We start from the raw sequence: 13,910 nt of genomic DNA on the forward strand, positions 1-13,910 counted from the left end.
TACGAGGACGCAGCCAGAGCCTAAACATGTAACCTTTAATAATACACCTCAACATAATCCGGAAAACTATAGAACTAGCTGGAAATGAAGGTCGCTTTTCAGCTTCTGAAGGTGCTAATATCGCTTTTGATTTTATGAAGACCTCACAGATGTCTGCAGTAGACGATATTAATGGTAGTTTTCCTGATAATGTTTCTACTAGTCTTCCAAAAGGTTTTAATTCTCAAATTATGGTACATATAGAAGGTCACAAAGTCAGTGCATTCATTGATACCGGCGCTCATATTTCATTAATTTCTAACAAGTTTCTGAAATCAAGAAGTATAGAAAAGGTACTTAAACAAGCAAAAACAGTTGATGGAAGTCCATTAGATATTTTAGGCCGTGTTCGTATTAATTTTTGCATTGGAGAAACCCCATTATACCATGATTTTCATGTCACAAATAGCATGGACAGACCGCTAATCTTAGGATGGGATTTTCTTATTGCTAATGGCGCAAGAATTGATCTACAACATGGAATAATTGAGATTTCTAATTGTACTGTACCATTTAACACTCATAGTCAAATCGCTTTGCATACTTGTAATGTTCTTTTACCAAGAGATTTAATTGTTCCAGCAGGTGTTGAAATGACAGTTAATGCGAAAGTCACATCTCCAGAATATTCTTCTACACCACATGGGTATGAGGGTGTGATGGAACCCGATATACATATTCCCATAATTTGTGGTAGAACTGTTGCAGTTGTTGATAATGGAACAATACCGATTTTGGTAATGGACCCTACTCATGATGATATTAAATTGACCAGAAATACGCCACTTGGTCAGTTTTATTCAGTTTGTGATAGAAAGCAGGATGAGTTTTATATTAGTGATATCCAGACATTTCATTCTAATCAATCAAGTAATCTACCTTCATCATCTAAAACATTCTCTTTTGAAATTCTTTCCAAAAATTTAAGCAAGAAAGAAGCTGATGAAGTCCATCAACTACTTGATAACTACCATGATATCTTTAGTACAACTAAGCAAGACTATGGTCGCACTGATCTAATACAACATACTATAAATACTGAAAACGAGAGACCTAGTAGACAACGTGCATATAGAACATCTCCTAAGATGAGAGAAGAGATCAGACGACACTGCGACGAGTTACTGGAACAAGATATTATTGAGAGAAGCCAAAGTCCATGGAGTTCTCGTATTGTTATGGTTTGGAAGAAAGATAACACTTTCAGGTTCTGTGTCGACTATAGAAAGCTAAATATGAAAACTATATCTGATTCTCATCCTTTGCCCCGAATTGATGACACTATTGATGCTTTAGCAGGAAATGTATATTTTAGCACTATGGATTTATCCTCAGGATATTGGCAAATACCTATGGATCAGAATGATAAACAGAAAACAGCATTTACAACTGGCGACTCGCTGTACCAATTTAAAGTCATGCCAATGCCAAATGCACCGTCCGCATTCCAACGCCTAATGGAATATGTTCTCCATGGTTTGCAATGGAGCAGAGTTTTAGTGTACTTAGACGACATAATTGTTTTTGGTCGCACCTTTGAGCAGAAATTGGCTAACTTATAAAGGAAGTTTTCGAGAGAATTAGAACAGCTGGATTAAAGTTACGTCCTAACAAGTGTAATTCTTTTCAAGATCGTGTTACCTTTTTAGGTCATGTCGTTTCGAAAGATGGTGTTGAGCCAGATCCTACTAACCTTGAAAAAGTAAAGAACTGGCCCACTCCCAGAAATGTTACCCAAATTAGAGGATTCATTGGTCTTTGTTCATACTACAGAAGATTTATTAAAAACTTTGCCATCATTGTTCATCCATTACAAAAACTTACTCATAAAGGTGTCAAATTCCTCTGGTGTGACGAGTGTGAGAATGCTTTTCACACATTACGACAAATGTTGATTAACCCTCCTATAGTTGGTTATCCAAATTTTGACCTACAATTTCAACTTTTCACAGATGCATCCAAGTTTTCAGTTGGTTCTGTTTTAACACAGGTTCAAGAGGGCAAAGAACGAGTCATAGCATGTGCTAGCCATGCATTGAGCAAGAATGAACGCAAATGGTCAACTTTTGATAGAGAGTTATACGCCATTGTCTGGAGCGTACGTCACTTCAGGCACTATCTGAAAGGTAACCATTTTCTTATTGTCACAGACCATAAGCCTCTAGTCGGTTTGCATGGATTACATATTGAAGATGACATTACAGGTCGTCGCACAAGATGGATTGGTGAACTTGATATGTTCGATTGGAACATTGTATATAAACCAGGAAAAATACATCAAAACGCTGACTCATTATCTCGCAGACCTAACCTATTGTACAATCTGTTATTCCCAGTTCCTTACAACAAGAAGTGTTAACATTACATCATGGTCCGAATTCAGGTCATTATAATTCTTACAAAACTTTAGACCTTATCTCTACAAACTATTATTGGCCTTATATGGCACGAGATGTAAAGAAGTTTGCTTACAGTGTCTTGCTTGCCAGGCAAGGCGTAAACCAGTCCCTGGTTTACGTGCTCCAATGAGTACTGTGTCAGCAAGTCGGCCATTTGAGAGAATTGCTGCTGACATTACAGAACTACCAATGTCAAATAGAGGTAATAGATACGTCCTAGTCATCGGTGATTATTTCACAAAGTATATATCACTTTATGCTATTCCCAATCAGACAGCAGCCACTGTTGCAAAGTGTATATGTGAAGATTTTATAAAGCGTCATGGTGTTCCTGTATCACTTCACACCGATCAGGGTGCGCAGTTTGAATCTAATCTGTTAAAAGAAATCTGCAAATTCCTTGGTATTACCAAAACTAAGACCACCCTGTACCACCCACAATCCGATGGGATGATAGAAAGATTCAATAGAACCATGAAAGACCAGTTGGCCAAGCAACTATATAATGAAGGCAGTGATTGGGACAACTTACTTAGTCAAATTGAATTGCACTACAATGCTATTATTCACGAAACTACTGGATATAGCCCATTTTACCTTGTTCATGGACGAGAACCTCGATTGGCGAGCAGTGTCTTATATGAGACAAATGAATCTACTACTACGCCGACCACTCAGGAATACGTACGTAGCAAATTTAGTTCAACGTATTAGAAAAGCATCTAAAATAGCAAATGACAAAATATCAACACAAAAGGACAAACAAAAACAATATTATGATCACAAACAAAGGTTTCAACCATACATTACTGGTGACAAGGTTTGGTTAGACGATCCAGTCAACAGTCGAAATAAGTTAAGCCCACGATGGAAAGGTCCCTATACAGTCATACAGGTCAACAACGATGGTGTGGTATATAAATTGCAAGATCAAGCTGGTAAAGAGTATGCCAGACGAGTCCATTTTAACCGGCTTAAACCATACATCCAACCATCACAAGAAGAGAATTTACCTCATATTCAACAGGATACCAAACAAATGCATCGCTCTGTTCCTGAAACCACAAGATGTGGTAGAGATGTTAGATTACCGGTTACTCTACAGTTTTATTTATTTATTTGTTTATTTCTTTATTCATTTTTTTGCGGATGCAGATAAGGACAAGATATACGCAGAGGGTATGATTTTGTTTGTCAAGTATATATCATATGTTATAATATGATGGATGATTTGCTTGTCTGCTGTAGTTACTAACTCTATTTCCATATTATTTCTTACTTCAATTTTTTCATTTTGTCGTTTAAAAAATGATGTAGTTATGCAGGTCAAAAATCTTTGAACAAAAGCCTCTTTTTCAGTTTCTGTATTATTAATATTAGTGATTATCTTATTCAAAAAATCATTAATAAACTTTCTGTTTATCCTCAGCTGGAAAACAGCTTTTAGGATATCTGCAGCTGTGGGCTGCAGCAGACTATCCATAATTTCTTCATATTTATTTCAGATTGATTCCGTAATATTGATTTTGCAATTGAGATCACACCTGAACCACACTTGGACCATGATGCATGGTGAATGTCATCAGTTACTAATATGTTCAGTGCATCTGTCACCATGTGTGGCAAATCTTCATTAATTTCCTTGGCAGTGGTAAGTCGATTGATAATATATAAGTATTTCTCCTAACAATAAGGTTAACAAACATAATAACCTTGACATAGTAGGAGGTCGACTCAGGTCATATATACATAGGTGGAAAAAATATACTTCGGATGCATACATCCTAAATGCGGTTTCAGGATATAAAATAGAGTTTGATAAACCTATACCCTACCACCTAAAAGGAAAAATGCCTCATCCATACAAACTCAGCAACATGGATATGGAGGCTACTGATGATCAAATAGTAAAATTGATATCAAAAGGGGTGGTCAAACCAGCCATGTTTAAACATGACCAGTTTGTATCAAATATTTTTACAAGGCCAAAGAAAGATGGAGGGTTCAGAATGATATTAGACCTCTCTAAATTAAATGAATATGTGACATACAAACATTTCAAAATGGAAATCACCAGGTGTATATATGACGTCAGTCGATCTCAAAGATGCATATTTTACTGTACCCATAGCAGAGTTGGACACTAAATATTTAAAATTTGTTTGGAAAGACAACCTGTATAAGTTAGTCCAAACCAATGGCGGAGTCTGTCACAAATGTTTGGTAACTATGAAATATTCACACTTCAAGAATCTGACTGCAGGATGTATATCTCTGGTTCTAGCAAATGTGCATTGTCCATTTTTTCCTTTCATCCTCTTTTACATTGTTACAAATACTTAATTTGCATACACAGCTCTGCCCTGCTATTCTAAATAGGCTGAATTTAACAGTTTGGCATACCAATGTAATTAATACCTGATACATGATAGTGATACATTTATTTTTATGTATTTTGAAGTGTTGGCTGGAAGTATTCCATAATTTCGTTTACCATTTCATCATCAATTTCTTCGTCCCCTTCTTCATCTTCATCCCCTTCTCCATCCTCGTCCTCATTTCTTTCAATTTCCTGAGTTTCTTTATCTGATACTGCAAAAAAAACAGTTTATTTTTAATGGCAGCAGGTGTAATAGTGAAAGGTCAACAGCTTCAAAGATTTATCCTCCTGAAAGAGATTTTTTTTAAATGTTTTTTTTTAATATACCATTTTAATTTCACTTTGACCAAAAATTGGGTTAAACAATTATTTACCTGAAAAAAAATGTAATTTAATGAAAAACAGTCAAATTGAATTTTTGGTTGAATTATTTTATCCTTATGTAATCTAATATAACACACAGACAACAGATTCAAGTAAAAGATATGGAACTTTATTCACTACTATATACACTATATACAAGAGAGAGTTTGAAAGGCCAGGTGCAGGCAAAACATTTCTATTGATCATACATTCCAATAATTATCGATCTATAGTTTCCACTATGTTTCATAATAGTTGGGATAGTTCAAATTACACAGTAAAATCTCTATTCTTTCGTACACAATCTTGTAAATAGAGAGGCATATATTTAAAAAACTGTGTAAAATAAACGGTGTGGTAAAAAATGTTATCAGATGACTAAATATAAGTAATATAACTTGAATTTTACGTTTCTAGTTTTATTATAACAAAAATTATCTACCATATATCCACAATTTTTTTCCACCTTGTTATTACACTAGGTAAACCTACCTAACTACTGAAAAAAGTTTTCCTGGTTTTTATAGCAGAATTTTGCCTAATTTTGTATTTTAAGGGAAATGTATGTTTTTTTGTCTTGATTTCTATTACAAATATTTGATTTATTTACAATTAACCAGATATTATAATTAAAATTCATGCCTGTACCTGAGCTTTAAGAACTATCTTATATCCTTGTGTTTGCTAGTACACTATAATTTACCTCCGTCGGCACATCATCGCAGTCCGTCGGCAAACAAAGATGCCGGGAAAAAAATAAAGTTAGGCAATTAATGTCAGAATAAACTATTATTCTGACAATAATTGAACTGTAAACATAATTCTTTTGAGTGTTTGTTTATTTACATATCATTCCATTCAGATCAACTATTTTTTATTTTCATTACATCTACCTAAACACGTAAAAAATGTGGTTAAAATATCTTATGATCTCACACGTACGGCCGTACGCGCTAGATTGTTTACTCAAAAGTCTTCGAACGGTGACCTTACAATATTCAACCTTGTTTTTGTAGTTGAGCCTTTAATAACATGTTTTATTGATATTTCCAATGGTGATATATAAAATAAATTACTAAAAACGTAATTATATATAATTATTTTAACCAAAAATGGCGTAGTATACAATTGTCGACTGTGAGGCCGCAATTTCTTTCTTTATTGTAATATTAATACAAAATACTAACAGATAATGTTTAATTTGGTTTTAATTTTGCATCGTTATCCCTATAAGACAACATGACTATTATGCAATCCTAGAACATATATTGATCACCACCATGTACAGGTAATGACACTAATTTTGTCGGCAAATAGCATGGGTAGGCCTTAACCATCCATGACAGGACATTTGACACAAGCTACTTAGGTAGTGCATTGTTTCTCTCTTTTTATAATATTTAACCATAAAACATAACATTTAAGACAAAAGTAATAATAATAATATAAATGCATTATTTTTACAAACGTCAACAATTGTAGGGACAATGTCTTCAGCTTACAGTATGTCATGTCATAGCAACTATTTATGGTTTATTTTTTTGGAGAATTTTTCTTGTTAAACAAGGTCAAATTTGGTGAAACTTACTGTCATTCTCATGTGCAGTTCCATTGAAATTCTCAAATTTCCATTAGAACCAGAATTTATTTCAACATAATTATATAATTATGGTTAGGTTCAAGTAGTTATGATGTTTTATTAAACTCACTTTCTTGTATTTTCAATGTGATCAGTGTGTGTATCAGGTCTCTCATTTTTTGAAATGTATCTGGTAGTAACCATCCATCACGTTCATCGCAACTTTGCTCATATCCATCATTGGCATGTACAAATTTCTGAAGTTCATCATCTTTAAGATCACAGACTTGGTAATACATTTGATGAAATGGTGGAAGAATATCTCTTTTGAATATATGATGATTTTCCTATAATAAGCAAAAACTAGTTTACATAATTACTTTTTTTATAGTTACATATATATATATTATTATATACTATAATCTATAAATAAATGCTGGTAAATTTCTCATGTAATTTGACAAATCTCCTCACAAAATGGAACATGCTCATATTCCGCACACTAATGATTCTTGATATGCAGCACATTTTATTTTATTTTATTCTGGTATATATAAAACATCTTGATATTGCAGTCAAGAACTGAATTGCATAGAAATGTACAAACATTAGAATTAGAACAAACAGAAGTAACAACTGTACAACAATAATTTATGTTAAAAACATTAAAATGTCATTATAAAAAACAACAGGACATGCATATTCAACAATAGAGTGTATATATAAGCAATAAATGTTAATAAGCTTGGGCAAGGTGAATCCAAATTATTTTAAGAGACTTAGCATAAAAAGTGTACGACAGGCTCTTGAAATCATTCCCTCAACATGGGCAGTCCATGTTTTGCAGGGTTACACCTAGTAGCTTAAATTGAGAGACTGTTTCTAACTCTGAATCATTAATGCTAATGGTTGAAAATTTGGGATAATCTTAGAGAAGGCAAAATTCATGGTTTTGCACTTCTTGGGCTTAAGTTTCATATATTAACAGTACTAATGTGACAAACTGTTCTAAAATAATTCAATTAATCGAATTTTTTAATTTGTGTGCACGCGCGCATAATTATTCTTTGCTGAAAGTATTTCAGTACGCTTTAATTGCCCATTGATAATTTACTAATTATCACCATCAAATACTAGGTCTACAAATATGTTAAGGCCTTAAATAGATTTGATAAAATCCTCTTTTATGGTTTGTTTATAAACCTGAAAAGTGAGGCAGGAAATAAAGAGGTTTTATTACATTATAGTACATAGCCTATGTAAATACGTGAACGTGATTGGTTAAAACTGCATCAGCGGCGCGCTGAACATCCAGTGATTCGGCTTGAAGAAGACGAATTATTATTTATTCGGCCTACCTGATAATAATATTATTAATGTAGGCTTATTGATATTCTTCTGTTAATTTAAACGACCTAGGCCTAAGTGAATATTTTATTGCCAAGGAATCATTAATTAGTAATTATCTGTATATTATTCTTCGCAAGGTAAAGTGAATGCAACGCCTAACTAGGTAGGCTTATTACAAAGGAGGCCTAGCTATCCAACCCAGTAGATATTCTACTTGTTGTTGGCTATGTAATATAACAGATATCGCCCTTTAAATCAATAAAATACACAATTTGACATCCCCTCGGGAAATGATACTTTCCCTCGAGCAAAATATCATTCCCTCAAGGATGTCAAATCTTATATTTTACCTCTAAGCAGGCGATATCCAATACTTCCTCATCCTGGTCCACTATCAACCACAGAAAAGAATGCTAGTTAGGTGATCAATTAGAATAAAATTTAAAATACTCAAAATTAAGTTTTGATCAATTTAGAGCATGAATTAGGCCATTTGCGTGTTTCAAAAAATTACTGCGCAAAAACAAATTTTTCGCGCGCGATACTTAAAAAGCGTAAAAAATATGAAATTTTTTTACAAATCTCATTCTACTCACCATCCTTAGTACATTCACCAAATTTGAGTCAGTTCCGACTTAAAATAACGCTATACGAGCACGTTAAAAATTACAAAATGCGCACATTAATTTTACAAAAGTTCTGAAAATGGTGAAAAATAGGTCTTTTTTAAAATGAAAATAATTCTTCAGAATGCAAGATGACCCCCGATTTTTTTAACTTATTCTGGAAGCCATTGAGTTGTAGATATGAATTCATGTACACATTTTACGTACAAAATGTTTTGACGTCATCAAATGGCCACTTTAAAAATTAGGATTTGTTATCTTTTTGTGTAGATTATCACATTCAACAGAGCGCATCTTGGTTATGCGTTCTCGAATTTCGCACAAATTTCAGTATGTGCTTGCTCAATTAATTATCTTTATCATGAGTTGACACTATTTTCATTTTAATGACGTCATCATGCGTAAATACTTGAATAACGTAGGCCGTGTAATTTCACCTTCGCAGTAAATTTGAATATCTTACAGCTCTTCAGAATTGAAGGTTACCTTGATGATTATAATTTATTATGAAAGCTGATGAAATGTAGATATTAATTCATATAAAAATTAAGCCTATCGGATGTTGTGACGTTAACATATGGCCAGTTGAAGTGAAAAAGTAGTTTTTTCATATTTTTCGTCAAAGTTATACACATTTCAAAGAGCGCACTGCGCTTCTACGTGCCAAATTTGTTTCCAAATCTTATATTTTTTTGCTCAATTAATTATCTTTCGAAATTGCCATCTTAAAGTTTAGTTTGATAACGTCATCATGCCAAAAAATTAGAACATGTGTGTCCCGTAACTTCACCTATGCTACACTGTATATAGATATACAGTATATACTGTACATATTGTATATGGCATATAGGCACAACTCAGCACTATAAGTTTATAATAGGATGGCATACATCAACATTTTCCGATCGTATGTTAACGTACGTGCATGTTTAAAAAAAATTAATTTCAGTAAAATGATAAAAATGATCACCTATAATTCGTCAAAGTGACGAATTAAATTCTAGTTTTTATTATTCTTTTTATGTATACTATGAAAAGTAATTAATAGTAAGATGCTAGCAAATTCTTCGCAGTCACTTGTCTCTTCAACCTTTCAAAATAAAAATGTTAAAAAAACTTACAGGAAGCTTGGATAATCTGCAGGTATGGTTGTACCGCCTTGAACTAAATAATGAACGTGGAAGTTTGGTAGAATTATTTTCTGCAGCCGCTTTAAATGCAATATCTGAATTGTAGGTTCTTGCAGCTGCAATGATAAACGAGTGCGTCAATGATGCAATATCCCACTTGTATCGTAAATTGACAATATTTTGAACTTATAATAAAAGAAGGCAACAAATGCATAGACAACAAAAATATGAAGCTGCTGCTATAAATATTGAGGAAAACGTTAAATTGTATTATTTTGAATTAAATGCTAAATAAGTCAGCAGTTAATTAAAACCACAATTTCCAAAATTCATTTTCATTTATCCACTATAAACTGTACAATAAATAATAAATCAAAGATAGGAAATTTGCAGAAAGAAGCAAACTTTGCTTTGCTACCGGTATAATTCTCTGTTTTACTAAGGAAATATTACGGACGTATATGAAAATGAAGATACTACACGGAAAAATAAAACTATTCGCAAGATTATGATTTGGCCTTAAATTATGGAAAACTGGCAAAACGCAATAATTATGAACACATTGACGACCCATATGACAGGTTTTTCCCGAACACAGTGTGTGTTGGCCTCCTCTCGCACCTCTCATCTGAGGAGAGATACATCTCCCTGCTCTCATAACGCACGCACCACAATCAACTAGTCAGTCAGAAATTCATTCTGCGCATGCTCAGAAACTTATCTACAAAAAAATACGTCGATCGCTGATATAATTTGTGCGCGGTATAATAGTATACCTGCTGTGCATTCTGCCAATTTACAAATATTCCCTTCCAGACTGGACTTTATATGGATATTGTATACGATGAAATGGGACTTAAAGATGTATTGTCCCTTGAAACACAAAAAAATGAAGGTCAGAATATTCTAAATTTAAATTGGCCATATCAAAGTAATATTAAAGTTATTCACTTTAAGTCGAAAATTCGAGCCAAAAACAACAATTTTACGTAATTAACAGGTAAATTAACTTGATTACATTTCTTCTGGAAAATCATCGTGAGCGAAAGTAAACAAAGATTTCAAACCATGATTATACATTATGCATGATGCTAATTAGGATTGTTTACAACTCATCACGGTTGAGAAGGTGTTTTCACACAGATCGCGAGGAAGTTTTATGATTATGCATACAGAGTAGCCAAATAAGCGCGTTGCATTATGAGATATGTTTTGATTGAAAACTTTGACTGGAAGTCAAAGTTATTTTTTGAACCAAAAAACGTCTGTACTTCAGTTAAATGATTTTTTTTTCGACTAATTTTTGGTGAAAGTTAATAACTATTATGATACTTCAAAATGACCCACTTTTTTTCGAAATCTTTTATTTTTTATTTTTTTGGAATTTGACAAAGGGACAATACATCTTTAAATTTTATTTTAGTGGCAGAAAGAACTTTTAGTACGAAATTAAGGGTGTTGCCCGGGCCACTAGGGCAACACCCCTGGGTCCGCCCATGACTGATGATAAAACATCTTGAAAATGCTAAGCCTAGCTAGAATTATGTTTTTACTGTAATACAGTTTATTAATTTTCAAAATTAATCTAGCACAAGCTCGTATTTGGTGTAGACTGCTGGCTGTTGTGTTAAATAAGAGCTCGCCTCTCCTCTCGCGGCGTAGGAATTGTGTACTGTATACGTAGTCACGCATCGATGGGCAGGACCAAATCAAACTGATGGAGGAACTCCTGTACGGGAAAAAAAAAATGTCATATACTGTACTTATTAATTGTAATAGGGTCTAGTGCCCTCTATATATAGTGTTGTGCAAAATGAATAAAGGCCTGAATGTTTGAAAGATGGAGAACGACTAAAGCTACATTCACACCAAGCCTGGATCCGGTCCGGTGGCCGGAGAAAACCTTTTGGAAAATGGGTATAGTGTTAAAGAATAGAAGCGTTCACATCAAATCCGTCCGGATTTCGTAGAAATTTCCTCCGGATTTCGTACAAATTTCCTCCGGATTTCGTACAAATTTCCTCCGGTGGACGGATTTGGAATGATGGATATGGAAGTCATTTCATTTGTAAAATCGTACAGATTTTTTCTTCTTACCAATCAGCGTTGAGTACTATGACTGCCTGCATTGTAAATTTATTATTATTATTATTAATAAATATTCTAAAAAGGCCTAGTAGGCTAGTCAATCTAGCAAAAAAAACAGCCCAAAGTGAAACAAATTGCAAACAGAGATTTTTTTTTTTTAAATGGTCATATATGATGAGGAGATGAAAAATTGAGCATCACACCTCTGTCACTCATCCCGAAGGTATGCAAATTAGCTTAAATATGCAAATTAGGATGAAATTACAGGGTAACCATATCTCAAAAACTACTAGTCCGAGAGAGTTGATTTTTTCACTGATTTATTCAAAATGTATATATTTATATTTACTCTAATGAAACATTTTACGAAAAAATGACCGGAAGTACAACATTTGACCTTCGACCCCATTTCTCAATGTTTGCATATACAATGTGACTAAAATGTCTGTAGAGACTATATTTTGCCCTCAAATGACCCAGACATAGGTTCCTAATAGCATGCATAGGACCACTTTGTAATTCCCAAAATTACACCTTTGTCACACACCTCGAAAGTATGCAAATTAGTAGTACAATTTAAATAAAATATGCAAATAAGGGAAAAAATTACAGTTGTCCTATATCTCGAAAACCACTAATGCTAGAGAGTTGATTTTTTCACAGCCGTATTCAGAATGTACATATTTCTATTTGCTCCAATGAAACATTTTACAAAAAATTGACCGGAAGTATGACATTTGACCCTCGACCCCATTTCTCAATATTGCATATATAATGAAACTAAAATGTCTGTAGAGACTTTGTTTTGCCCTCAAATGACTCAGATACAGGTTTATAATAGGCAACATAGAACTGTTTAGTAAATCTCAAAATCACACCTGTATCACTCACCTCCAAAGTATGCAAATTATTAGTACAAGTTACATAAAATATGCAAATTAGGGGGTGAAATTACAGGTTCCTATATATCGAAAACTACTAAGACTAGAGAGTTGATTTTTTCAATAACTTGTTCAAAATGTACATATTTATATTCGCTCTAATAAAACATTTTACGAAAAAATGACCGGAAATACAACAATTGACCCTCGACCCCATTTATCAATGTTTGCATACATAATGCGACTAAAATGTCTGTAGAGACTTTGTTTTGGACTCAAATAACTCTGATACATGTTTCCTATAGTCAGCATAGGACCGCTTTGTAATTCCCAAAATCACGCCTTCGTCATGCACCTCAAAATTATGCTAATTAGTAGAACAAATTACATGAAATATGCAAATAAGGGGGTGAATAAATAAATAAATTACAGTCTTCCCATATCTCGAAAACGATTAATGCTAGAGAGTTGATCACAGCCGTACGTACATGTACATATTTCTATTTGCTCCAATGAAACATTTTACAAAAAATTGACCGGAAGTATGACATTTGACCCTCGACACAACTGGTGCTGACCGGGGTTCAATTAAACCGATCCCTGGTTAGCGACGAAGGAGTATCTCTTTACTTCGGTTTGGGTTTTTTTTGGCATGGTTGGAATTCCCTTTTTTCATATTAGTTTTAGTTGTACAGCGCTTAGAGGTTTCACAACATTAGGCGCTATATAAATCCAGGATATTAATATTATTATTATTATTTCTCAATATTTGCATATAATGCAACTAAAATGTATGTACAGACTTTGTTTTGGCCTCAAATGACTCAGATACAGGTTTTATATAGCCAGTATAAGTCAAGCACCCCGAAAGTATGCAAATTAGTAGTACAAGCTATATGAAATACGCAAATTACAGTGAATTGCCTTATGTATGTCGAAAACGCTAATGACCGATAGAGATATGGAAACTTTCTTGTACTACTAATTTGCATACTTTCAAGCGAAGTATCAGAGGTGTGATTTTGAGAATTACTAAACAGTTCTATGCTGGCTATAGAAAACCTGTCTCTGGGTC

At 33.6% G+C, this 13,910-nt stretch overlaps 1 protein-coding gene across 1 annotated transcript; it reads right to left on the reverse strand.

Moving 5' to 3' along the window:
* Positions 1-3,789: 3,789 nt before the first annotated feature.
* On the reverse strand, positions 3,790-10,005 carry LOC144838054 (general transcription factor 3C polypeptide 5-like). The gene is made up of 3 exons (XM_078693412.1): positions 9,858-10,005; positions 6,891-7,107; positions 3,790-5,030 (listed from the first exon to the last, which is right to left on the reverse strand). Exons 2-3 carry the CDS (start codon positions 7,057-7,059, stop codon positions 4,885-4,887), a joined length of 315 nt encoding a protein of 104 aa, XP_078549538.1. The 5' UTR covers positions 7,060-7,107; positions 9,858-10,005; the 3' UTR covers positions 3,790-4,884.
* Between the last annotated feature and the right edge of the window lie 3,905 nt (positions 10,006-13,910).

This window comes from Antedon bifida, chromosome 3 (genome assembly GCF_963402885.1).
Source record: "Antedon bifida chromosome 3, ecAntBifi1.1, whole genome shotgun sequence".
Lineage (NCBI taxonomy): Eukaryota > Metazoa > Echinodermata > Crinoidea > Comatulida > Antedonidae > Antedon > Antedon bifida.